This window comes from Lissotriton helveticus, chromosome 10 (genome assembly GCF_964261635.1).
Source record: "Lissotriton helveticus chromosome 10, aLisHel1.1, whole genome shotgun sequence".
Classification (NCBI taxonomy): domain Eukaryota; kingdom Metazoa; phylum Chordata; class Amphibia; order Caudata; family Salamandridae; genus Lissotriton; species Lissotriton helveticus.
In genome coordinates, this window is record NC_136071.1 from 444,290,269 (window position 1) to 444,318,020 (window position 27,752).

The window sequence follows — 27,752 nt, forward strand, 5'->3', positions numbered from 1 at the left end:
CCCCTTCGACTCCAAACCCACAGAGATCAACTGTGGAGTACCCCAAGGATCATCGCTCAGCCCCACGCTCTTCAACATCTACATGGCCCCCCTTCGCTGCCATGGTCAGGCAACATGGGCTCAGCATTGTATCATACGCCGACGACACCCAGCTCATCCTCTCCCTCCCGAAGAACTCAGAAGACACCAGACTCTGTTTCCAGGAAGTAATGAAGGATGTCGCGGCATGGATGAAAGATAGCTGCCTGAAGCTCAACTCTGAGAAGACCGAGATCCTCATCCTCGGACCCTCCAACTCCGCCTGGGACAACACCTGGTGGCCCTCCGGAGTCCACCCACCCCACAGTCCACACACGGAACCTCAGCATCATCCTTGACTCCACCCTCACCATGACACACCAGAGCAAAGCCGTCGCTTCTGCCAGTTTCAACTGCCTTCGCACCCTCAGCAAGACTTTCAAATGGATACCCCCCGAATGCAGGAAAACCGTCACCCACACACTCATAACCATCAGACTGGACTATGGCAACGCCCTCTAAGCCGGAATCAACAGGACTCTCCCACACAGGGTCCAAACCATCCAGAACTCTGCAGCCAGACTCGTCCTCGGGACCCCGCGGCACAAACACATGACCCAACACCTACGTGACCTACATTGGCTCCCCGTCGAGAATAGAGTAACCTTCAAACTACTCACCCAGGCCTACAAATCCCTCCACAACATCGGACCCAAATATCTCAACTAGAGAGTCTCCTTCCAACTACCCAAAAGGACCCTCCGCTCCGCCTACCTCCCCCTGGCAGAGATCCCACGCATCCGCAAAAGCAGAGTAAGTGGAAGAGCCTTCTCCTACGTCGCGGCCAAGGCCTGAAACGAATTCCCCGTCAACATCAGACGCTCCCCTACCCTCCACACCTTCAGAAAGAACCTCAAGACCTGGCTCTTTGACTGACCGGAGCTGCAGCTCTCCACCCCCCTCCCCTTTAGCGCCTTGAGACCCTCACAGGTGTGTAGCGCGCTCTATAAAACCCCTGATTGATTGATTGTTGTGAGTCTATCTCCAACCAAACTAATCAATAGCAGATTGTTTTACTCTTGTGTGCAACAGTAGAGAACAAAATATTAGATCTAGTTGTACATGTAGTTCATGGTTATGAGAGTAACCCAAATATTCTTTTAGTTCGGGATGGAGGAGTCTCTAAGTATCTACCATTCCACATCTTATTGCCCAGCTTTTCAGTGCTTGTGATTTCTTTATAACGGGGGAGTTAGGCAGGGGATGGGAGATTTACAAGTTCACATAAATTATGCGGTTATAGTCGCCCCGTACTAGTTTGTGTCTGAGTTGGCCACTATGTTTTACGCTGTCGAGAATTAGAGAATTCTCCACCCGAGATCTCTCCAGGTCCACTGCAGTCACAATGTGGAGGAGCAGTCTTAGCCTAATCCAGTGGTTATAAGGAATATGCTACTTACCAGTATGCATCTGTTCTTGGCATAGAGGGCTGCAGAGTGGTACATTTATGAATAGATCGCCATCTGGTGTTGGGCTCGGATGATTGCACTTTGTTTTTCTCTTGGAGAAGTCTTTGTCGTCATAGATGACTCCTCCTCTTGGTGTTAGTGCGCATGGGCATCGGCTCCATCCTTAGATTGTTTTGCCATAGTAGGGTTAGATGGAGTAGTGTAGTATAGTACATAAAGATATGCCCATGTAAGTGTATCTAAATAAGATAATGTTGGGACAGACACAGGTTTCTGGGGAGGCTGGGAGGGCATGTACCACTCTGCAGCCCTCTATGCCAAGAACAGATGCATACTGGTAAGTAGCATATTCCGTTCGAGGCATATGGGCTGCAGATGGTACATTTATGAATAGATTGTAAAGCAGTTACCTCCCTAGCGGTGGTCACCAGTGTCTGTCGCAACTGTTTGAAATAAAGTCTTTAATACAGCTTGGCCCACTCTGGCTTGTTGTGCAGCCTGTACATCAACACAGTAGTGTTTTGTGAATGTATGTGGTGTAGACCAAGTTGCTGCTCTACATATGTCATCTAGGGGAATGTTCCCTAAGAATGCCATAGATGCTCCTAGTTTTCGTGTAGAATGAGCTCTAGGAGGAACAGTTAATGTTCTCTTTGCTTTGATATAACATATTTGTATACATCTTACAATCCATCTAGCGATGCCTGCTTTAGAGATAGGATTGCCCTTATGTGTTGGGGAAAATGCTACAAATAGTTGTTTAGTTTTCCTGAAGTTTTGTGTTCTTTCTATGTAGTACAAAATGGCTCTTTTGACATCTAGTGTATGTAGAGCCCTTTCTGCCACCGTCTGTGGCTTTGGAAAGAAGACTGGTAATTCCACTGGCTGATTGATGTGGAATGCTGAAATTACCTTAGGCAAGAACTTTGGGTTTGTTCTAAGAACCACTTTATTCTGGTGTAACTGTAGGAATGGTTCTTGTATTGTCAATGCCTGTAATTCACTTACTCTCCTGAGTGAGGTAATGGCTATAAGGAAAGCCACCTTCCATGTAAGGAATTGTATTTCGCACCTATGCATAGGTTCGAAGGGTGGCCCCATTAGTCTGGTGAGTACTACGTTGAGGTTCCAGACTGGGGAAGGTGGTAATCTTGGTGGAATGACTCTTTTAAGGCCTTCCATGAATGCCTTTATAGCTGGTACTCTGAACAGTGATATGTGTTGCCTGTTTTGTAGGTACGCTGCTATAGCTGCTAGATGTACTCTGATAGATGTGTACGCTAGATTACATTGCTGTAAGTGTAATAAGTAGCAAATAATCTCCTTTGTTGATACGTCCAGAGGGTTGATATTGTTATTAGTACAGTGTATAGCAAACCTCTTCCACTTAGCTGCATAACATGCTCTGGTGGTTGGACGTCTCGCTTGTTTAATTATCTCCATGCAATTTGGAGGTAGATCTAAGTACCCAAATTCTAGGATTTCAGGAGCCAGATCGCTAAGTTCAATTGAGTTGGATCTGGGTGCATTATTTCTCCATGGTTCTGTGTAAGGTGCATGGGTAGAATTCGTAATTTTTGGTGTGGCACTTGTGAGAGTTGCAGTAGCGTGGTGTACCACGGCTGTCTTGCCCACGTGGGTGCCACTAGTATCATGGTCATTGAATGTTGTTGCAGCTTCCTGACCACTAATGGAATTAGTGGGAGAGGGGGAAAAGCGTATGCAAATTTGTTGGACCAATTTATCCATAACGCATTGCCCTGCGACAGGTGATGTGGATACCTGGACGCGAAGCTTTGGCATTTTGCGTTCTGATGAGTGGCAAAGAGGTCTATCTCTGGTTGTCCCCATCTTTGGAAGAATGGCTGCAGTATTTGTTGGTGCAGTTCCCATTCGTGTATTTGTTCCGACTGTCTGCTTAAGATGTCTGCTATCTGGTTTTGGACTCCTGGTAGGTGTTCGGCTAACAGATAGATGTTTTGAGGAATGGCCCATCTCCAAATTTCCTGTGCTAGTCTGGATAGTTGGAGAGAGTGCGTCCCCCCCTGTTTTTGAATATAATACATTGCTGTCATGTTGTCTGTTCTGATCAGGACTGCTTTGTTGGTAACATGTATCTGGAAGGCTTTCAATGCTAGAAACACTGCTAGTAGTTCTAGATGGTTGATGTGCAGTGTTCTTTCCTGCACACTCCACCTTCCTTGTACTGTGTATTTGTCCATATGTGCTCCCCATCCGGTGAGCGATGCGTCTGCTGTTATTGTCACCTGTGGAATTGGTTCTAGGAACGACCGCCCCTTGGTAATGTTTGTTATGTTCCACCACTTCAGAGAGCGGTGTGTGCGGTCGTCTACCAACACCAGATCTGTAATCTGCCCTTGAGCCTGATTCCACTGTGTCGCTAAGCATTCTTGTAGCGGACGCATTTGTAGTTTGGCATATGGTATTAGCAGTATGCAGGATGACATCATGCCTAATAGCTGCATGAACACTCTTGCTGTTAGTGAGTGTTGTGGCTGAAATCTTTGAATGATTGTAAGCATTGTTTGGATCCTGACTGGGTTGGGGTACACTTTGGCTTTTTCTGTGTCTATAGTAGCCCCCAGATATTGTTGAACTTTGTGTAGTTCACCGTGAACCCTAGCTGGTGTAGTAGCTGAATTGTCTTTTGTGTGTTTTGAAGACATTCCTCTTGTGACCTGGCCTTTATTAGCCAGTCGTCCAAGTATGGGAAGACATGAATTTGTTGTCTTCTTAGGTGAGCTGCTACCACTGCCAGGCATTTTGTGAACACCCTTGGTGCCGTTGTGACACCAAACGGAAGGACCTTGAACTGATAATGTTGTCCTTCTACCACAAACCTGAGGTATTTCCTGTGGGCTTTGTGAATAGGGATATGAAAGTAAGCGTCTTTTAGATCCAGTGTAGAAAGAAAGTCCCCTTTCTTCAGTAAAGGAAGTACTTGTTGGAGCGTGACCATGTGGAAATGTTCCGAATTTATGTATGCGTTGAGAGGTCTTAGGTCCAGTATTGGCCTTAGAGACCCATCCTTTTTGGGAATTAGGAAGTATAGGGAGTATACTCCTGTTCCTTGTTGGTGCTGTGGAACCTTCTCTATGGCATGCTTTTCTAGCAGTGATAGTACTTCTTGTTTTAACAGTGTCAGGTGATCTTGTTTCATTGGACGCTGTTTGGGGGGGATGTTTGGTGGGGTAGCTGTGAGTTCTAGGCAATAACCATGTTGGATAATTTGTCTTACCCACCTGTCTGATGTGATGTTTTCCCAGACAGGTAGGAACTGTGATAGGCGTCCCCCGACCGGTGTTATATGGTCTGGGGGAAGCTCTATGAAGTCACTGTTTTGGGGTTGGAGAGTTGCGGTTGTTGTTGTTTCCGCGACCTCTACCCTTGTTGTTGTTACCCCTGTAGCCACCTCTAGAATTACCTCTGGGTGATGTAGGTGTAAAAGAGGTTTGTTGCTGGTTTGTACCTGTATTTTTGGATCCTCCTCTATAGGTGGATCTACGAAAGGAACCTCTTTGTGTCGGCTGTTGCAATGCTCCCATTGATTTAGCCGTTTCGGTATCCTTCTTCATCTTTTCTAGGGCCTCATCTGTCCCTGTGCCGAAAAGTGTTTTCCCATCAAAAGGTTGGTTCAGTAACGATGTTTGTACCTCTTGTTTGAACCCTGATACTCTGAGCCATGCATGTCTCCTTAACATGATGCTTGTGTTTGTAGACCTTGCCGCAGTTTCTGCCGCGTCTAGGGCGCACTTTATTGAAGTGTTAGTAATTAACTTCCCTTCTTGTATGAGTTGATCTGCCCTCTTTTGATGTTCTTTAGGGAGATGTGTGATGAGTTTTTCTAACTCATCATAATGCGCTCTGTCATACCTTGCAAGTAGTGCTTGCGTATTAGCTATGCGCCAACTGTTTGCCGCTTGAGATGCTACTCTCTTGCCAGAGGCATCTATTAGTTTAGACTCTTTGTCAGGAGGTGGAGCTTCTCCTGTAGATAAAGAGTTTGCTCTCTTGCGAGCGTTTGTGACCACTAGTGAGTCTAGAGGAATTTGCCCTTTAATGTATATTGGGTCTTTTGGAACTGCCCTATATTTTTTATCGATTCTTGGGTTCAATACCCTAGCCCTCACTGGGTCCTTGAATATCTCTGATGTATGACTGAGAAGGCCCTTAAGCATTGGTAGTGTTCCTGATGTTCTTTGTGCAGTAGGTAGTGTTTCTAATAAGAAGTCCTGTATTTGAGGTTCTGTATGTAGGTCTACCTTATGATATGTTGCTGCTCTAGTAATGAGTTGTGCAAACCCAGTATTGTCATCAGGAGGTGAAGGTTTTGAGGGATACGATTCAGGGTCGGTATCATTATCTGACCCTACATTATACTCTTCCCATGGGTCTGCCTCCTCTGGGATTGTGTCCTCATCATCCCCAGGATGTTCCCCCTCCCCAGTGTCACTCTCTACATCTGTTGTAGGTGTAGATGGTCGTGTGGGAGGAATATTTGGTCTATTGTGAGGAAGAGGAGAAGATGGTGTGTGAGGTTTGGGAGAAGAGGGAGGAGTTGTATTCGTCGCCATTGTTCTCTTCTTCGGATGAGTCTTGTCGTCCGAATGTTCATTCTTCCTCTTTTTAGGTAGTTCTGTGACTACCTTGCCAGTCTTTGGGTCAATAAACAAAGTCTTTTGTTTAGGATCAGTCCCGTGTTCCTGTATCGGTACCGCAGTTTTCGGTTCCGAAAGGTGTTTTTTCTTTTGAATGTCCATTTGTATTTTCGGTGCCGAGATTTTGTTCGGATCCGATTTCTTCGGTATCGAAGATGTCCCCGGTGTCGAGGGCGTTTTCGACGCCGAAGCGTGCTTCGGTGTGGACATGGACTGCTTCGACTTCGAGCTTTCCTTGACTTGGTGCTTCGGTGTCGATGTGGTCCGTTTATCGGAACCGGAACCACTATGATGGGAGACCGAGTGTTTCGGTTTCTGTTTCGTTGCCGGGCTCGAAGGCGGGGCGTTGGAAACTTTTTTTGGTTGTCTGACCGGGCTCGAGGGCGGGGTCGACACCGTGCGGGGTCTGTTCTTTGGTAAAGGGACGTCGTCACTCACGGTTTGTTGGACGTCGATTTCCTCGACGTCGGACTCGTCCGCTTCTGACCCCGCCTTGTCGGCCTCTTCTTCCTCCTCTTCTGGGTGCTGGTCCTCGAACAGCTCCGGGATTGCTTGTGACTGCATTCTCGATACCTCGTGTCTTCGGGCTCGACGGTTCCTAATCGTCGACTTTGAAGAGAACGCTGCACAGGCCTCACAGTCCCTGGATTCGTGTTCAGGGGACAAGCAGAGGTTGCACACCTCGTGTAGGTCCTTGTGTGGGAACTTAGCACCACACGTTGGACATTTTTTGAATGGAGTCCTTTCCATGGACCCCGGGCTGGACTACGTCGAGTTTCTCGTAGTCGTCGTCCTTCGAACCGCGTCGGTATGGAGTAAAGTCGCGTTCGATAACGATACCGTCGATTTGGAAAGGAGTACGCGCCGGTTATAACCTTCTTTGTTGAAGTCGGTCCGGAGCGCTTCGATCCTCATCCGAACCCGATGGCGGAAAAAAACAATCTAAGGATGGAGCCGATGCCCATGCGCACTAACACCAAGAGGAGGAGTCATCTATGACGACAAAGACTTCTCCAAGAGAAAAACAAAGTGCAATCATCCGAGCCCAACACCAGATGGCGATCTATTCATAAATGTACCATCTGCAGCCCATATGCCTCGAACATCACTTGACTGCATCTGGCATCATGGAAGTGGTGAGAGTATGACGCTCTTTCAAATTTACTTGATGTCTTATATAATCTTTTCCGCTGACTTTGATGTTACCTTGGGGAGTTCAGTGTCCCTACCTGAGCCTTTTTCCAACGGCTGTCACCTTTGCTGTAATTCACATCAGACTTGGTGGTGGCAATTCATGATCTTCTGCCCATCTAGGCATTTACTGTTGCTAATGCCTTTTGGTTTTCACTGTGAGCCTCTTCCATTGAGGGTTTAAGTATCTGTCAAGGTTTTGGGTTTCTACTTTTCTTCCTTTTAGCTTGATGCCATTCACAATCCTGGGGTATAAAGTGCCCCCCACCACTTACAGCCAACCAGCTCCATGGTTCTTGAGTACTTTCGAAGAAGTGAAATGTTCCTTCCACCATTACCTTTAACTTCTCTGGGAAGAGTAGCATGCATCTTATATTCATGTCTTCCTGTTTACACTTTATGTTCAGGAATGATGCACAGTGTTGTTGAACAACAGCTGCGTAGTCTGGGAACATTAATTCCTTGTTATCTACCTGGAAGTGGCTGACTTTTCTGGAACTTTGGGGAATTTCATCTCTTGCTCTGTAGTTCAATATCCTGGTTACCAACAGTCTTGGGCTACAAATGGAGGGGTTGAGGGGGTGAGGGGGAAGAGGTGGGGGGGTTTTCTGGGATGAGGATTTTGGAATCTCTGAGCCTACACTACAGCGCACATCTGTTGAAAGTCCCTGTGGGACTACTACTTTATCCAATTTTCCACACAGCTTGTCATATTGGTTTTGGAGATGCTTTCTGGAAGGCAACCTTCAAGGAGCTATTCCACAGACTTCCACTTAGCTTGTCATTTTGTTGTTGGAGATGCTTTAACAGTTAGTGGGAAGACATCTATTTGGTTGGTTTCTGTAAAATGTTTTTTACATTTGTGATGCTAGCGGGATCTGAGACTTGAAGGTTAAACTGAGAATAATCTCCACATTGGTTCAGGTGGATAGAACTATCTTGGAATATATTGGTAAGCAGTACCTCAAATAGGTTGAATAGCTAGGATGAGAGTAAGGTGTCCTCTCAACCCGAGATTCTTATTTTGTGTATCAGTTTGAGAAGATTTCTGTTTTACAAATTATTATTATTCACATGAGGAATACAAAATTCATATGTACATAAACAATTTACAATGTAGAAAATCAAATTTTTTTTTTTAAAGAATGGATGTGCAATATTGCAGCCAGTATTAAAGTGTGAATAGATCTAAAAAAAGGTAGAACGCACAAGTTACTACTTGCGTAACGATATATCTGTAAGAGACATTAGTTAGCGATAGATTCCTTACCTTAGAATATCCCCAGGCGTCAGACTGGATCCAGAAAATTTTGCATAGCAATACCTCTGCGCGCCGGCAGGCGTCGTCCGCGCTCCGCGTCCGTCGTCGGCATCGTTAGCACGGAATGACGTCGTCGGAGTACTTAGACGCCGCCCATGCGCGCTGACGTCAGTTCTGATACACAGCTTTTCCGCGCCAGATACGCAGAGCCATGATAGAACCAACACTGGTGCCATGAAACTAGGGCCCTAAAAGGGGATGACCTTAACCCTAGATATCGGTTCGCAGAACGGGGAGGATGGGTGGGTCGGTAAGGAATCTATAACTAACTAATGTCTCTTACAGATAGATCGTTATACAAGTAGTAACTTGTGCATCTGAAAGAGACACGTTAGTGATAGATTCCTTACCTTAGAATAGATACCACAGCAATACCAACCCCGGTGGTGTGTCTGCGAACCAATAATCACACCAGAAAGTCCTGGAGGACGGAACGGCCAAAGAAGCCATCCCTCCGGACTTGGCTGTCCAGGCAGTAGTGTCGTGCAAACGTGTGCACCGAGGCCTACGTAGCTGCCTGGCAAATGTCCTGCAAGGGCACTCCTCGGCCCAGGGCAGTGGTAGTCGCCGTGGCCCGAGTGGAATGAACCCTCAATCCAACAGGGGACTCCTTCTTAGCCAAGGAGTAACACGCCTGGATACACAAGATGATCCACTGAGAGATGGTCCGCTTGTGCACCGCCTTTCCCTTCTTAGCGCCCACGTAACCAACAAAGAGTTGGTCATCCACCCGGAACTGGTGTGTGCGATCCAGATAGTAAGAGAGCGCACGTTTTGGGTCCAGACGGTGGAGCCTCTCTTCCTCTTTCGAGGGATGCGGAGGCGGAAAGAAGGTGGGCAAGGTAATGGACTGCCCGATGTGGAAGGCCGTGACAACCTTGGGCAGGAAAGAGGTTCTAGTCCGCAACACAACCTTGTCCGGATGGACAGAGAGGAAAGGAGGTGTGGAAGAAAGAGCCTGGAGCTCACTCACTCTCTTGGCAGAGGTGATGGCAACCAGGAAAGCAGTCATCAGAGTAAGAAGACGGAGAGGACAGTTATGGAGCGGCTCAAAAGGAGCATACATTAGGTAAGTAAGAACAAAGTTCAAGTCCCACTGGGGCATCACGAAAGGAACAGGAGGAACATGTGTGTGATGTCCTTCAAAAACCTATTTACAATTGGGGACTTGAACAAGGAAGGTTGATCAGGTAGCCTTAAGAAGGCGGAAAGGGCAGAAAGGTACCCCTTGAAAGTGCCCAGAGCAGAACCATGCTGGGCAAGAGACAGAAGGAAGAGGAGAACCTCAGAAAGGAGTGCAGAGAGTGGATCCACAGCCTTTGCTGCGCACCATGCCACAAATCTGTTCCACCTGCAGGCGTATACCGACTGTGTGGAGGGACGCCTGGCTGCCAGAATTACATCACAGACTTCAGGAGGCAAGTCAAATGGCCTCAACTGCCGCCGCTCAATCTCCAAGCTTGTAGGTGGAGACTGGACAGGTTCGGGTGGAGGACCGTCCCCTGCTGCTGCGACAGAAGGTCCTCCCGAAGAGGCAGACGAATCGGGGGATCGACTGACATGCTGAGTAGCTCGGGATACCAGTATCTTCGTGCCCAGTCCGGAGCCACAAGGTCGCACCTGATAGTCTTCAGCACTCTGGGCAGAAGTAGTATAGGCGGAAAGGCGTACAATAGACCGCAACTCCACTCGCGACGAAAAGCGTCTCCGAGTGAGTGCCGCCTTGGAAATTCCAACGCGCAGAACTGATGACATTGCGCGTTCTCTTCTGTGGCGAATAGATCTAACCAAGGCTCTCCCCACTGCTGAAAGAGTTCAGATGCCATTCGTGATCCATCATGCACCGACGGCTGAGTTCGCCCGCCCTGGCATTCAGAGAACTTGCCAGGTGTTGAACCACCAGGGTCACGGCCTGATGTTCCAGCCACTGCCAGAGGCGCAGAGCCTCCTGGCATAGGGTCCACGACCCCACCCCGCCCTGTTTGTTGCAGTACCACAGGGCGGTGGTGTTGTCCGTGAACACCTGCACTACACTCCCCCGGACAGAGGGGAGGAATGCCTTCAGTGCTAGTCGGATGGCCGCAGCTCCAGAAGGTTCATGTGGAGCCGGGACTCTGCCAGAGGCCTCTGATCTCCGCCTCTCCCATGTGGCCCCCCCAGCCCAGGATGGACGCGTCCGTCACAACCACATGCTCCGGATGGGGTAGTGAGAGGGATCTGCCACTGACCCAATCGCGGTCCGTGAGCCACCACTGCAACTGTCTTGCAGTGCCCTTCGAGATCAAGACATGATCGGACAAGATGCCCTGATGCTGGGCCCACTGAAACTTCAGGTCCCGCTGCACAGCCCGCATCCGCCACCGGGCGTGATGCACCAGAAGGATGCAGGAGGCCATCAGCCCCAGAAGCCGCAGCGTCAACCTGACCGAGACTCAGGATAAAGGCTGAAAGATCGGAATCAGAGCCTGAATATCCCGAACCCGCTGTTTGGGAGGATAAACCCGAAATTGCGCCGAGTCTAGAACCGCCCCGATGAAGAGGAGCTTCTGAGAGGGACACAGGTGTGACTTCGGCACGTTGATGGAGAACCCCAGCAAGTGCAGGAGGTCGGCCGTAGTCTGGAGGTGGCTGACGACTGTCTGGGGCGAGCCCGCCTTGAACAACCAGTCGTCGAGGTAGGGGAAGACTGACACCCCTAACCTGCGCAGATGAGCTGCGACCACCGCCATCACTTCCGTGAACACCCGCGTGGCGCTGGTAAGGCCGAAGGGGAGCACGGTAAACTGAAATAACAGGTGGGCCGGCAGGACGGGGATGTGAAAATAAGCGTCCTGCAAGTCCAACGCTACCATCCAGTCTCCAGGGACCAGGGCAGCTAAGACCTGAGCCAAAGTCAGCATCTTGAACTTCTCCTTCCGGAGGAAGCCGTTGACGTTCCGTAGGTCCAAGATAGGGCGTAGGCCCCCTTTGCCCTTCTTGGGTACCAGAAAGTAGTGGGAGTAACAACCACACCCTACTTCTGGCCCAGGAACGCGCTCGATGGCCCCCTTGGCCAAGAGGGCCGTGACTTCCTCTTGCAGAAGTTGCAAGTGATCCCCCGACACGCGGTGGAATTGCGGTGACATGGCTGGAGGGGTTGCCTCGAAGGGGAGGGAGTAGCCCCTTCGGACGATTTGCAGCACCCACGTGTCCGACGTGACAGTGCGCCAGTGGAAGCGGTGATGGCGAACCCTGCCCCCCACTGGCGTCACATGAGCCTGAAAACACGGACTAGGAAGGTTTTGAGGCAGGTGCTGCAGGGGAAGGTGTGGACTGGCCTCGACGTTGTCCCCGACCGCCGCTACGGCTGTTTCCACGGCCGCCACCGCGCTGTTGAACATTCTGCGGTGGTGGCTGGCAGCACGTGTGGGGGCGCCCCTTCCGTGGCCACGAAAGGAGCGAAAGGCACCCGATTGCTGGCGTGTGGCCGAGAGGCCCAAGGACTTGGCCGTAGCCCTGGAGTCCTTAAAACGCTCAAGCGCATGGTCTGCCTTGTCACCAAAGAGGCGACGGCCATCGAACGGCATGTCCAGAAGAGTGGCCTGGACATCGCCCGAAAAAGTTGGCGGACCTCAACCAGGCATGGCGTCGAACCGCCACCGTCGTTGCCATAGCCCTGCCCAGTGAGTCCGTGGTATCCAACCCACACCGGATGGAATATCGTGCTGCATCTCGACTCTCCACAAGGGCTTGGGCGAGTTTAGCCCGTACCTCCTCCGGACCATGGGGCAGCACGTCCACGACCGTGTCCCACAGGGTGTGGGTGTAGCGGCCCAAGAGACATGCGGTATTGACAGACCGCATGACGACCCTGGCGCCGCAGGGGCCGAAGCACCCGACGGCGTCGGAGCCGAAGCACCCGACCTGCTAGGCCCTCCAGCCAGGGCTGTTGGGCCCGGAGGCGCCACGGAACCCGGCTGAGGAGGGAGGGACCTCATGGCCATGAGGTACCGCTCGACCTCCTCTGGCGTCGCATCATGCCCCAGGGACCCGAAGGTGTGGGGCAGGCAGCGACGTCCGCGACTCCGTCGGAGCCGCGTGGGTGTTGTCACCCGAACCCCCGGCCGCATCGCCCGAGCGTCGGGGAGGGTCGGAGGAACGATGACGTCTCTCCGACCTCTCATGCCTCTTACCTGAGGACTTGGATCCTGACGACCGATGTCCACTCCCGGAGCTGTGAGGACTCCGACCCCGCGACCGGTCCCTCGACCTCCTGGGGGACCGGCACCTGGAGCGGCGCAGGGCCGAATGCCGGAGCTCAAGTCGCTTGCAGGACCGCTCCCGCCTAGCTTTAGACGTCAGGGCCCGGCAGTCGGAGCAGATGCGGTCGTCGTGATCGAGTCCTAAACACTTGAGGCACCGGCGATGGGGGTCGGTAACCGACATCAGTCGGTCGCACTTGGAACAGGGTTTAAACCCGGGCATCCCTACCGGCACCGTCGGAGTCGAAGACTCGAGTAGAGAAATGATCAAAAGATCAAAAAGTTTAGTAAAAAAATGACTAAGGGGTAGAGCTTCTCCGGATCTGCGCTAGCTGGCGCGGAAAAAAGAAGAAGAACTGACGTCAGCGCGCATGGGCGGGGTCTAAGTACTCCGACGACGTCATTCCAGCGCTGACGACGGACGCGGAGCCGCGGACGGCGCCTGCCGGCGCGCAGGGGTATTGCTACGCAAAATTTTCCGGATCCAATCTGACGCCTGGGGATATTCTAAGGTAAGGAATCTATCACTAACGTGTCTCTTACAGATTTAAAAATACTTCACCAATGAGCTAAACAGCACAATCATGAGTTTAAGTCCGGATAAAATCTTGAATATCCCCAACTAGTGCGTCAGAGGCACACTGAATGAATTTAGTTCCTGAAACCAGGATAAAACAATCATTACCTAGCCTGCCTATAGAGCGGACAAAACAAAAACAAAAATAACTAGCAGAATCAAGTACCTTATCAGAGCAGATGAATGTACCTCAGGACATTCATATTCCTAATTAGTTCATAATGTGTTCCCCCAGAAGTAGGGCATTTTATTTTAAAGGGCATGAGTAGTACTAGTTTGTGCATAATATGTTGTCCAAATATGATTCACGTCCTGGAACAGGTTTAGATTGCCTTCTTTGTAGTCAAGGCAGCAGTCTCAAAATCAGATTTCCCTATTAGCATCCAAAAATCTTTTTTGCAGGGTGCTGGTATCAGCTCATACTAGATGAATTATACCACACTCTGGGCCTCTTAATAGCATAACACAAATTAGCCTGCCACAGAGCTAGACAATAGACCTCGGAAAGCATTTCCACAAATCATACAATCTGCATTGGTTCATAATCTCTCAAAATATGAAAGGGTACAATTTAGCCAGGCATTTAATCCAGCAGAAAGTAAGCTCCATGTAGATATAAATCTGGAGTAGCTAATAACAGTGAGTGTCATGATTTTAGAAACTTGCTTCTTAGAGGTTATAAAATTCATACACAACCATTATCCCATAATTCAGCATCATATAGGGAGCTGAAAAGATACGGAGTTACCTGCAAACTGGAACAGCCTGAAGTACATAAAAGATTCTAATGGAATAGCTCCACTTCTCCTGCTAAACCTGTAATCAGACTTTGAGACTGTGGACCGCTACCCTTTACTCCAAAGGCAAAGTGATAAAGGTCTCCAAGCCACTGTCCTTGACTGAATCAAAACTACCCAGGCAAACAGAGTCCAAATCATCATACTTCCTTTATTCTGCCCAACGCCATTCAGCCATCAGGTATATGTACCTCAAGACAATATGATAGCCCCCTCTTTTTTAATGTAAATATCACTCTCCATTCAGATTTCCAATATATTCAGGCTTACTTTCGACAACTCACCAGATAACACCTTGATCTTTCTGCAATTGGATAAGTCTTCAGATATTAGTGAGTGTTTCACAGACCAAGTCTGAGACAAAACCGTGAAGCAGCAGATATCTGGGTGTTACAGAAATACTTGAAGTTCGTTTAATCAAAAATCCAAATTCAAATTCATATCTTCACTTATGGATCGAGGCAACATATGAACCGCCCCAATCCCAGGGCCAGAGATGCTTCCGGTTTTGGCCCCCATGATACCATTACGCATAGCCAGCAGAAATTGCTATCTCTCAGACCCCAGGAGTGCCTTTACCTATATTCTATCCCTCCGGATTCGTCTGTTAGGAATTACCCGTGTAAGGCATGTGATTTTAGAAGGGATAAAAGCTCCACTGTGCTTCAATGCCCATTATTGAAGATCTCCCCCCTACCACAGATCCGCCAAAATGCCCTCACTCTCAAGGCTGGACTCATTAACTGTCGTTCCCTAGTGAAACACTCCCTAGACATTTTTCTGACTCTCAGTGATAACAATTGGGATCTACTCTTCGACGGAAACTTGGCTAGGGTATGAAACTAACCGGCATTGTGTCTGGCCATCCCGGAGGGCTATAACATCTTGTGTGCTTACCGGCAAAGTGGCAGACATGGTGGCGGAGTCGCCATTATTTATAAATCGCATTTGACGATCTCGTAATTTCCCTATGTACAAATTGACTCCATAGAAGCTCTCCCCTTCTGTATTAAATTAACCCCTATTATCACGTGCTTAGGCTTACTGGTTTACCGACCCCCTAAATCCAGTTTGTCGCACTTACCTAGCCTCTTAGACTTTGTTCTTCAAGCTAGAGCACGTTATTCTAATTTCACCTTACTCGGAGATTTCAATCTTCATGCGGAGGATGCATTCTGTCCTTCCAGCAATAACTTTCTCTCCACCTTGTCTGATTGCGGATTAATTCAATTGGTTACGCTTTCTACACATAGGGCTGGACATATGTTAGACCTCATTTGTTCCAACCTCTCTAATATTACATTCCTTTCTCTATTCTTATGTTCCATCAGAACAAACCTAGGATATTAGCTAAGGAGTTTGGCAGAAATTGGAGAAAGGTCTCTTCGGAACGGTTATTCGACCACCTTCCCTCTGCTGAGCCCCTAGGAGCCTTAGACCTGGATTCGCAATTAGATAATTTTAACAACTGGGTGTCCTCTGCCATCGACTATTGCCCCTCTTCGGCCTATAAAAACTTATCGCTCAGCTCCTGCCGCACCCTGGTATTCGGAGGAACTTCGAAAATATAAATCTGTCTGCAAATCTCTTGAACGCAGCTGGAGACAGTCTTACTCAGCGGACAGCAAATTCAAATATAGAGCCACCCTTAAAGACTATCGGAAAATGATTATAAAACATAAACGAAGCCACTTATCGGAAAAAATCAACATGGCCCATGGCTCCTCTAGGGAGATTTTTAATACGATCAAATCTTTCACTGATCCTCAGGCTCTCAATCGCCGACTTCCAGAGTCTCAGACCCTATGCACCCGGCTCTCCGATTACTTTGAAGAGAAAATAGCCTTAATCTATGATTCCTTTCCCACTACCGATAGTCATGACACTAGAGATATGTCACCAGCTCCCTCTGTCCCTACCCTACTCTTCACAGAATTTCAGGAGATTACCGAAGATCGCTCCCTTCAAGAACTTCTCAAATGTAAGTCAAGGTCGCCTAATGACCCGTGGCCGGCTAAGCAATATAAAGCCCTTGCAACATTTCTTAACCCCCACCTGAATAGCATCTGGAATGCCTCTCTGTGCACCGGCATATATCCGAATTCATGGAAACATGCGCACCTGGTTCCCATCCTGAAGAAGATCAATGTTGATCCTGACAACCATGCGAACTACAGACCTATTTCCTTACTTCCAGCCCCGGCCAAGATTCTTGAAAAACTGGCGCATCAACAGCTCGCCGGCTTCATTGAATCTAATGGCCTACTTCATAATTCCCAACACAGATTCCGATCCGGCTACAGCACTGAGTCGGCCCTGATTGAGATGGCCGACTCCGTGCGGTGGGTGCTGGATAGGGGCTCTAGGGCGGTGTTGGTGCTGCTGGATCTTTACGCAGCATTCGACACCGTCTCTCACCCAATTCTGCTCAATCGTCTCCGAGCCTTGGGCTTTCAGGGCACAGTACTCAATTGGATTGCTTCTTTCCTGTCCAATCGTACACATCAAGTGCATACCCTGCCTTATACCTCTACCAGCCGCCCACTTAAATGGAGAGTGCCGCAGGGCTCCTCACTGAGTCCCCTTCTATTTAATGTTTATTTTTCCCCTTTGGCTGCGTTAATCTCCCAGACAGAAATTAAGATGACATCCTACGCTGATGACATCCAGCTCCTCTTTTCCTATGAGGACTCCAACCCGACTACCTTTGACCCCCTGAAAAACTGTCTCAGAGACATTGCTCGATGGATGACAACTTTCTGAGACTGAATGCCGGAAAGACAGAGGTTCTTTTTTTTTTAATCAACCCTCTCCTTTGGATTCGAACCTCTAGTGGCCGGTGGATTTAAGCCCTGCTCCCCTTCCGAAGGAATCAGTAAGAAATCTGGGCGTCAGATGGGACACGTGTCTTTCTCTCCACAGCCAAGTCCACTCAGTCTCTGCAGCCTGTTTCTCAAAAATCAGAATGATAAAAATATTCATCAATTACTTACCCAGCGATACCAGAAAAACAATCGTTCAGGCTTTAATTACTTCCCATCTGGATTATGCTAATGGTTTATACCTTGGACTATCCACAGGCCTCTGCCACAGACTGCAAATAGTCCAAAATGCCGCTGCCCGGCTAGTCTGTGGCATTTCTCTCCGATAACATATCACACCCCATCTGCGTAAGCTACACTGGCTGCAAGTCCACAAAAGGGTCGAGTTCAAAGCACTGACTCTGGCTCATCGTGCCACAAAAGGACGTGGCTCGGCCTATCTCTCATCGTGTCTTCGCCCCTACAATAATTTCCGAAATCTTCGTTCCAATTCCAAGCTCCTACTTGTAACTCCTAGATTTAAAAAAGTTCGCTCTGGTGGCAGAACTTTCCAAGTATGCGCTTCTCCTCGGTGGAATAAACTTCCGCCCTCTCTGCGCATGATCCAAGAAGAACTGCCATTTCGTAAAGAGCTTAAAACTTTTCTTTTTGGTTTATAGCTCCCTCTGACAAGATCCAGTATCCTGAGCATCAGCGCCGGGACACCCCGTTGGGGTAGCTGCGCGCTTTACAAAATACACAAAATAAATAAATCCCATCCTCAAAACACTGCTTGGGTGAAGGAAATTAAACTTTCACCAAACACTTCTAAAGAAGTCAAAATAATTGGAATGATCATAGTATCTAACCTCTCAATTTCACTCCACTTCAGATAAGTGTCTCCTTCGCCATCAGTATCCCACACTAGAGTTTCTCTCACCTTGGTCTCTCCCACACAGAGCTGGACTCGAGCTCTTAAGTTCTATCACACCTTGACTATGCTAACAGGCTTTATACGGGGCTCTTGAAAGACTTAGCCAATTTTAACAAATCCAAAATGCAACAACTAGACACATACTACAGGGTGAACAGACACATCCATATCACCACATGCTGTGCAGGCCATTAACTGGATTCCTGCCAACAGATGGGCCTCCTTTAAATTTCTTACCTGTGCTCACCAGTCAATTGATGTCACAGTAAAAGTTTACTACACCTCTAACGTTGAAGGGGGAACTCCTATGCAGAGTATGGGAGTTACTTCTCTCTACAAACACTTTTGATCTGAAAGATGCTCTCTAAGAAAATCACAATCTGCTCTTTTATGGAATGTAGCAGGGCAATAAATTCCTGGGTGGTTCTTAAAATGTAATTCCAACACAGCATAGCTTAAAAGAGCCACTCTATAAAATTTGAAAAAACACTTTTGCTCCATACCTCAATTGCTATTGAGGTGCGACAGGCCCAATGCAACAAAACTGGTACATATTGCCAAGCCATAAACAACATCAGTCCGTGTCTCCCACAGACATTAACATGATTTGAACCAGGCAATGCAAACTAAGTAGATGTGCTTTGTCTAAAACGCTCTGAGCATCATAAGGGCATCATAAGGACATGGAAAGACCCATACAATGTCTATGCAATACAACACACTTCTTTGATTCACAAGCTATATTATACAACATCACATTACAGAAACACAACAGGGTGAGCACAGGTGGAGGTAGCGGAAGATGGGCATTAACTAACTGCTATGAGCAGCCTAAACATAATTTCTCTCAAAGTAAAATGTCTAAATAATGTGCTTAAGAGGACCTAGAGCCAGATATACTATCTACTGGTTACAACATACTGGCTGCACTATGAGACCAGTATATTTACAACCCCTAATGAATTTTATGAATTGTTCTATGTACTAATTGGTCGAGGTTCTTAAAATTCTGAATCGTAGTTGGGCAGAATTCGACCTACCTCATGCATATTACTGAGGTAGGTAACTAATTGTGACTCGCAACAATTGGCGGAAATCACAGGGGTAGTAGCCTGTTGGCCTAAGCAGACCACCAGGTCTCTGACTGCTTTTAAAAAATAAAAATTAAAACTATAAAAAAAAATATTCTGGCCATTTTATTTAAATGAAACAGGACTGAGTTTTTAAGTTGACATTTTTCAGCTCGTTTGAGGGGGTGGTGGTCCTCGGAACTGCTGCCTGCTCTTAAACTTTTATTTTTACATTCACAAAGTGAAATGGATCCCAAAGCGAGCCCTCACCTTTTGCGGATGAGTTACCACTTTATTTGAGGTGTCAATAAAATATCAGTGTTTGGGACCGGATTTCAGATGTCAATCCTGTTTTGAGTGCTACCAAATGGAGGTTTTTGCTTTTTGCTTAAAATGGTTACAGGGACCAATGACTACACACCAGAGTGAGAGGACCCCTGCAGTAAAATGCTGTTTGATGAAGGCAATGGTCTTAAAATGTTATGCTGCAAATACGTTTGTCACTTAGTACCTGGTGTACTCCACCGAAGAGCTCATGAAGTATGAAACCCATTTCTTGGGCTAAGAAACTGAAAGATTCGAAGAAATTAAAAGTTATCAAGCTTTGCTTCACTGGATGAACTGCAGCTTTGCAAAGAAAGGCCTCATTTACCAGAACGTACTTTAAGGGCTACTGAGTCGAGCTATACTTAAAATCGCAGCTGAAGGCTATTGATGAGTGTCAGTCCTGTTTTGAATACTGCCTAGTGAAGGGTGCTGGACAGCAACTTAACACAACTAGCCAGGAACAGCGTGGTGGCAATAAGGTCAGAGCCAGAGTTGGTGAATCATAGGTGAACAGCTTGCAGTTGCCACATCATCATGTCTCTCAGGCCATACTCGTTTCGTAGATTTCACCTTCATCAAACGCATCTTCAATACAAATGCTCCCATTGATTAGAAAGGGACAACCCATGCTGAACATATTCCTCATCTGCTGTAAAACGTTTATTCTGCACGGATTTAAACTAAGTAATCCTCAAAAACCACTCTACTTCACAATCTCTGGACACTTAAAAGATACGCTAACGGAACTGGTAGTACAAGCAGGGCAAGGTTTTTTATTTTTATCGTACATTTCACAAGGATAGGTTGATAAGTTCTGATGCTTTAATCAGTGGCATTACGCAAAGTGGCAGACTCAATGTCAAATGTGTTGATGGGCTCGGACATTTCCACTGTCAATTACTTAACTGCTTACCCCCCAGATTTAATGCCAGTGTGGCCAGCTGTCCAAGTCTTATGATTGTAGAGTGTGCGCAACACCACCCCCTAACTGCTTGGATGTAATTACTCCCTTAACCTAACTCACTAGTGCAGGGATATCTTCGCACTTATACCGTTGTCAATGCAGGTCACCAGAACACACCGTTGTCAGTGCAGGTCACCAGAACACAAACAGTAAATACAACCCTCTCCTTTAACTTTTATCTTTAAAAGCACTTTCCCTACTCTCCCTGATTTTCATTAAGTCTCTTAGATATTTAAGTTTAGTTTTATTGAAAATGCTGTGATGTGCTAAAGAAAAATACTTTGATTCATCACAGGTCAGTAGAGCGCACTTACAGCAGATGCAGGTCTCAAGTTTGCACAAACATGAGCTTAACTGGCACACAAATGCTAAAATGGCAGTAACTTTTTGCACTCAAACGCTTTGACTGACAAGTGCTGCATAAACTATGCCAGCATTAACCAACGCAATAATATTAATGTAATATGCCTTGAAAGAATTACATACTGTGTTGGCCCTGCTGTGTCTAATAATTGTGAGCACTATGATACTCATACCAGGTTGATTCAGACACCTTATTATTTCACAGGTCTGCCAACCCATAAAAGTGGCATTCATGTTCTATACAAATGCTGGTAAAACCCAAATGAACTAGAATAACTGTGTGACAATACACAGCACACCACAAATGTAAATCTACTCATGTATTTCCCTTAACTGTTTTCTTGTCTGGAACATACAACATGTGTACATTACCGGTTGCCTCATTCACCACCAAATAGGCTAGCACTCCTGAGCCAGCCAGGTGAGCTTGCCCCTCCTGTGGGTATATTAAGGAAACTGAAGAGCACTTTCTGTTCTTTGCACAGCCTACTTGAATGGAAGGAGAAAATGGTTAGTTCCGGTTTGTCGGACTATAAGAGTCAGGAAATTTGCAGAGGCCCTTCGGATTTTGAAATCAGATCTGAGGCAAAGTTTGGCGTTTGGTGTATCACACTATTTGTTAATTGTATGGAGGATTAGACAAAGGGAGAGTCTGCAACTAAATCCCCAATACATATGGGCCACCAGGCTCCCCCTGATTTGTACAATACTCTAATTAGGAGGCTAGAGTGCATTGATCTTATGGATATGATTTACATTGTGCAATAATATTGGGATTACTTTAATATCTGTTTTATTATTTTATTTATCTGACCGAAGGCCTTTCGCTTTTATTTATTTTATCCAAATGTGTATTCTTACTGTATTTTATGGTAGACTGCCGGAACAATGATCAGGAATCACTGCTCTGTCCATTTTAAGCTATTACATGTCGGCTTAAGACTCTAAATAATCTGCCACCAGCTTAGACTTTTCAGATAGCATAACAGACCCTTTTCTAGTTCCTTTTCCAGGACTCTCGCTGAGGTTTTTTTGGGTTGTGTCTCAGTAGGAACATGCCTAGGTATCAAAGGGTGCATTATCTGCTAAACCTATTTTATTCAATCAATCAATCAGAGTACTTGTAAAGCGCGCTACTTACCCGTGAGGGTCTCAAGGCGCAGAGGGGAGGGGGTGCCACTACTGCTCGAAGAGCCAGGTCTTGCTTCTGAAGGAGAGTAAGTCTTGGGTCTGCCGTAGGTGGGTAGGGAGGGTGTTCCAGGTCTTGGCAGCGAGTTAGGAGAAGGATCTGTCATCGGAGGTTGTTCGTTGGATGCAGGGGACAGCGACGAGGGAGAGGCTGGCGGGTGGGGGTGTAGAAGTTGAGTCTGCTGTTCAGGTAGGCTGGTCCGGCGTTGTGGAGTGCTTTGTGTGCGTGGGTGAGGAGCTTGAAGGTGATCCTCTTCTCAACGTGGAGCCAGTGTAGGTCTCTCAGGTGGGGGTGATGTGGCTGCGGCGGGGGACGTTGACGATCAGTCGGGCGGAGGCGTTTTGGATGTGTTGTAGTCGTCGTAGGATTCCTGCGTAGAGTGCGTTGCCGTAGTCCAGTCTGCTGCTGACGAGGGCCTGTGTCACCGTTCTTCTTGTTTCGGTCAGGATCCACTTGTAGATCCTGCGGAGCATGCGGAGGGTGTTGTAGCAGGAGGAGGAGACGGTGTTGACCTGTTTAGACATGGAGAGAGTGGAGTCGAGGATGGATCCTAGGTTGCGTGCATGGTCGGTGGGTGTTGATGCTGTTTCCAGTGTGGTCGGCCACCAGGAGTCGTTCTAGGCTGAGGGGGTGGTTCCGAGGATGAGTACCTCCTTCGATTGATTTGCTCTCATTTTTAAGTTAAACAACCTAGTTTGTGTTTTATTATGTTTTTAATACATGTATTCTGCACTTTTATGGTTCAACAAACTGAAATAAAGTTACTTGAAAACAAAAAAACGTGGCTTAAAAAAAAGCGCTGGTACTGCCGATCCATACATGCTTTATATTTCTTAAGTGACACAGAGGGGTTTCTATTAAGGGACAGATGGCCTCAGTTCTAATTGGCACTGCCAGCTGATGCACTGGATGCACTGGACTGAGGAAGGAGGTAGGTTGGTTCGGATCATAGCTATGTTTAACTACCAAGACAGGGGGCTGTTATGTCATTTTTATGGACATTTGGGTTAAATTGCACATTATTAATGGAATAAGTCCACATCCAACTTTCGAAATTGGCAAATTTCATACATGTGGCAAAGAAAGAAGTGAGGAAAAATAGTTTTACTCCATGCAGATTCTTCAGCTTTGCAAAGTAGTAGATGGGGCACAATTATAGGGTTGATTCAATGCATAAGATTGCCATTGTCCACTTTTGTTTTGAATGCTTAGCAAAATACATTTATCAAAATCAATGTGATAAAAAGTTACACTGTGATACAATATTGCTTCATAAGAAGGGATGCATTTTGCAAATGGATGCTTTTACACTGAACGTTTCTGCCTTTTTTTCTAGCAGGTGTGGCATTCCTTTCATTTGCGTATCCTGAGCTGGGGATAACAGCTTATAGGAAGAGTTAAAATCTAAAGCATGGCATAGCAGTAAACAGCGAGAGCGTTATGCAATGTTTAAGTTCCGTTTCTTAAACTGAATCATTTATTATAATATGGTTTTCCATTGAGACTGTTTACCTTTAAGAAATTATTGCCATCGATTTGAAGCATAGGGTGTGAGTAGGTAAGAATGTTAGCAAAACTGTTAAGTACTTTTAATAAAAGCATGGCTTGTGACTTTGTGGTCTCTTGTAATACTTTTCAATTCTCTGTGTTACTGAACCATGGCACCAGGGTAGGCTCAGGTTAACCTCCATTTTAGTAAATATGGCAGTGTACAGGTTTGTAAGCTAGTGAAGCACTATGTTTTGGCTTCTAATTCATATTAGATTCATTCTATAAATATCTCGCAATTTGCGTACTTGTGGGGTCAAATTGCATAATCTATTTCAGCTCATAGTTCATGATCCATAAAGGACAGACTTTATTTAAAACGCAGTATGTTGAGGAAATAATTCCACTCCAGTGTATTAATTCTCATGCCAAGTTTTATGCCTGTAACATTTAGGGAAGAGGACAACATTTTGGGTTGAAATTCTATGCACTGTTTGCCTTTTTGTGAAAACGTGCTGCTAGCCTCACTGTACATTATTACATGTAATTCATGAACCATACAATATAGAGATGTAATTAAACTGAAAACTATTGTGGAGATCGATCCGCGTACATATTCTAATTTTCAAGCATTGTAGCACGCAGAGAACTGGGTAAAGAACTTCCATTTTACTCCATGTATATTATTCACTTTTGCATGAGGAAAGAGCATTGCATATCTTGATTATAATATGGTAAATATATTATAAACTTCATTTCCATTGAACAATATTAAGGGGACAATTCATGCAGATTTTTCAAGTTCACATACGATTATGAAAGAGCATTGTACGTTTTGATTTATAACTGTGGAACCACACAAGACAGATATTGCATCCAAAATGCAGAACATTGAAGACAAATCTCCATACATTGAACAGAGGAGGATGTGTTTCTTTTCACTCATCTCAGTCAGAAAAGATCTACACATCCATCTTCAAATTCCACCATCGTACCCACGTAACGTTTAAATCGATATTTCATTTAACTACTGGAAATCAAATAGACCCCACTCCCTCTGCACATAACATATTTCTAATCAATAAGTGCTCCCTTTTCCTCGCTAACGCTATCTGATAAATGTGGGGGGGGGGGAAATATGGTTTGCCCCATGCATACAAGATTTCAACACACAGGCCTACTGGAGGCAAAATAGCGATCATCCTTCCACCAGAATTCATTGCATAACTCTTGAAACTTTAGGGTAGCACATATGCAGTGAGCACCATCTTTAACAATTTAGGAGAGAGGAGTTGGCCTATCGGCTAGAGCGCTCGACCTAGGACCTGGAGGAACTGGGTTTGAGTCTCGGTAAGGACGCTAAACATCCTGTGATTCTGGGCAAATCACTTAATCTCCCCATGCCTAACAAAAATGAATGTGTGTCCTCATGTAACATAACTGGTGCTATGTAAAGCGCTCTGATACCCGATTCGGGTCAAGTTCGCACTATATAAAACTCTACAAAAAAAAAGAAAAACTCTCAAAGTTTTCAAACACATCACTGAGAGACCACGATTCTAGCATTGAAAGCAAACCCAGGATCCCTTGGACAGCACACTATTACAGAATGTTAAGTAGGTTCAGTTTCACCAGAATTTTAATTGTCTAAGACGTAAACATTTTCATTCCAGCCAATTTCAGAATGCTTTATAATCAGGCAAAAGGCGCTCCTTGACTCTTCCCAAATCTGCATGAGCCAGGTAAACCAACTTTCAATCTTACTTCCCAGTAGTCTTACACTTGCTTTCTTGTCCAGGTCTTCCCACAGATCATTGATAGAATGACATAACAGCTGTTCACCTATCAAAAGCCAAACGTCATTTGGCAGCACATCTTAGGTCTCCTTCAGCCCTTTTCTGCCTACAGTAGTGTGTTTTGTGTATTTTCCAGCCAGGCATTTTAAGTTAAGAGTTCACAGAATATGTGCTAAAACGTTGTCACTGAGAAATCAAAGGTACAACGTTTATAGAGAATGTGGATGATAACAAATGCATGGCTTGTTATGCTCAACTGCGGGTCACATCAAGATCCATGGTGAGGGAGAAATGGCCAGATACACAGTGCAGCAAGCACTGTCCCCCTGAATAAGTAGAGGGTGCCGCTGAGGCCACACAGTGTCCTCTTACCTTGGCACCCAATCCAAAAGCAGCACACATGCCACAAGTGCTCCACCCAGGTATGAGTGTACTCTGATAATAGCACCCTGCGGTAACATTGTACAATGTTTTACTTTATGCATGCATATAACTTGTGCCCATGCAGTAAAATGTAAGTAAAGTTGTTATAAAAAAAAGTGGCCCACACACCACTCCAGCAGGCTGCGAGTGTCCAAGTTCTTGATGGATTCAGCACTCCCTAGCCCTCACATCAGACCGTGAGGTGTGAGTGTCAGGCTGGAAGTGAACACGGACCACAAAAAGGCCATATGTGTCAAGCATCTACAGTGTTGGGCACTATGGAAATTGGGGGTATTAAACACATCAGCGCAAATTCTGTAAACTCTTATCTGCCACAACAAGAACAGCCCAAAACAACTTCACCACGTTTCCAAGACCACAAGGCATGCAGAAGCCCGGTGGGCAGTGGAGAGGGTGATCAACAGAAGACCTAAAACACTGCGTCATATTGAGCCCAAGCCACCCTTCATCCCTGCTTTTAGGTTTCACCTACCTCAAGAAATATCAGGTAAATTAAGCATAGAAATGCTTAACAGTAAGCTCTGGCGGGTGGAGGGGTATGGGGGATGATTACATAGGACATGCCTGTTCTGTTTATGCACTTTAAAAAAGCAAATAAAAAAATATATATTTTTTTAAACAGTAAGCAACAATTTACAAAGGATTTTGTGATTTGATCAGCTTATGTTTGCTCTAACTTACCTTCAGGGTCACAGAGCTTCTTCAGGGCCCGGCACATGGGTGCTTTGATCCGAAGATTCCTTCCCTTGTGACGCAGAGTTGTAACTCTATATATATAAAAAAAGAAAAAAAAGATTAAAAATCAGCATAGGCACTATTCCTAGTGGCGCCACGGTAGAGTCAGCAGTGGCGCAAAATTTACAGGCATTAAGATTAGAGCCACTAGGATCGCCATAAAAGCAAGGCTACGTTCCTCCATTGGGTAGTGGCTCAAAGGGAATCTTAGTGGTCTTTAAGAGATCCAGAATAACTGGTCTTGACCTGTGCAGGGTCAGCTTACCGAGTAAGGAACTTTGACTTCACCCTTTACAGAGTCAGAATCTGCTCCCACCACAAAGTAGAAAACTGCATCAGGTCATAATGTCGAGGCTTGGAAATGTGCTGGAAGTAGGACAGTTTTATTGAAAAGAAGAGAATTTCTCCTGCCTACATTTCTTTTGTAGTTGCAAGAAAAGGGTAAACCCGGAATCACTGGGATCTAGGTACTAATTAGTATGTAAAAGGAGGATCCCAGTGTACTAGAAATTTGAATTAACATAGGGAAGAAAACTTAAATCATAATATTTTGTAGCAAAACTTCAAAGAGACAAAAGAGAAACTGAATTGCAACCAATGTTATTTAATCACATTGGAAAAGGTACTTATTTACATATATAACTGCATGAGAACCACTCATAATTATTTACATAGGCGGTGCCCAAAGGGGGGGGGGGGGTCGGAGGAGTGCAAGGTAGTTAGTGATGGGTAGGGTATTTGGGAGGTAGTGACAATCAATCACAGATAGTTCTGGTATAGAGATGCTTATATACCAAATAGGTAACTTCTAAATATTTAAAACATAATGCCATTTAACACACATAGAGTCACAGTTAATAAATCACTGTTAACCGGATGTTGGCAGATTTTCTAAAGTCGACGTTTCGACCCCTTGTCCGTAGGTGTTTGTACCCTTACTGTTGGGGTCTTCATCAGGACTAGTGTAGTGTGAAAGGGGAGGGCACCTGAAGAGAAAAGGTGGTGTTTAAAAACTAAACTTGGGGTGAAAGATTAAAGAACGTCCCAGGAGGCTGGGCAGAACTAATTGTTTTTACCATGAGTGCAGCGGCGGGGGGGGGGGGCAACTCTCACAGTCCAGCTGTTGGGAGAAGAGGGGGCTCGGCTCTCAAAAAAGAGAAGTCTGAAACCAATATACATCTCTCTACACATGAGCAATTGCACTTCTGCTTGCTAAATACCATGGACAGGCAAACTGGCAAGGAGCAAACTCAATAATTATAAAACAATTATTTGTACTGAAAAAAATCCTCAATTCTTTGTACCTCTTACAAAAGCAACAGAGGAACATTAAGAGACAGCTCACTAA

At 46.2% G+C, this 27,752-nt stretch overlaps 1 protein-coding gene across 1 annotated transcript in view; it reads right to left on the reverse strand.

The window, feature by feature from the left end:
• CRAMP1 (cramped chromatin regulator 1) overlaps positions 1 to 27,752 on the reverse strand; it is a 1,037,800-nt gene that overhangs the window by 678,335 nt on the left and 331,713 nt on the right. The window contains exon 7 of the mRNA XM_078662937.1: positions 26,351 to 26,436. Coding sequence (XP_078519063.1) covers positions 26,351 to 26,436 — 86 coding nt within the window. The remainder of the gene's footprint in view (positions 1 to 26,350; positions 26,437 to 27,752) is intronic.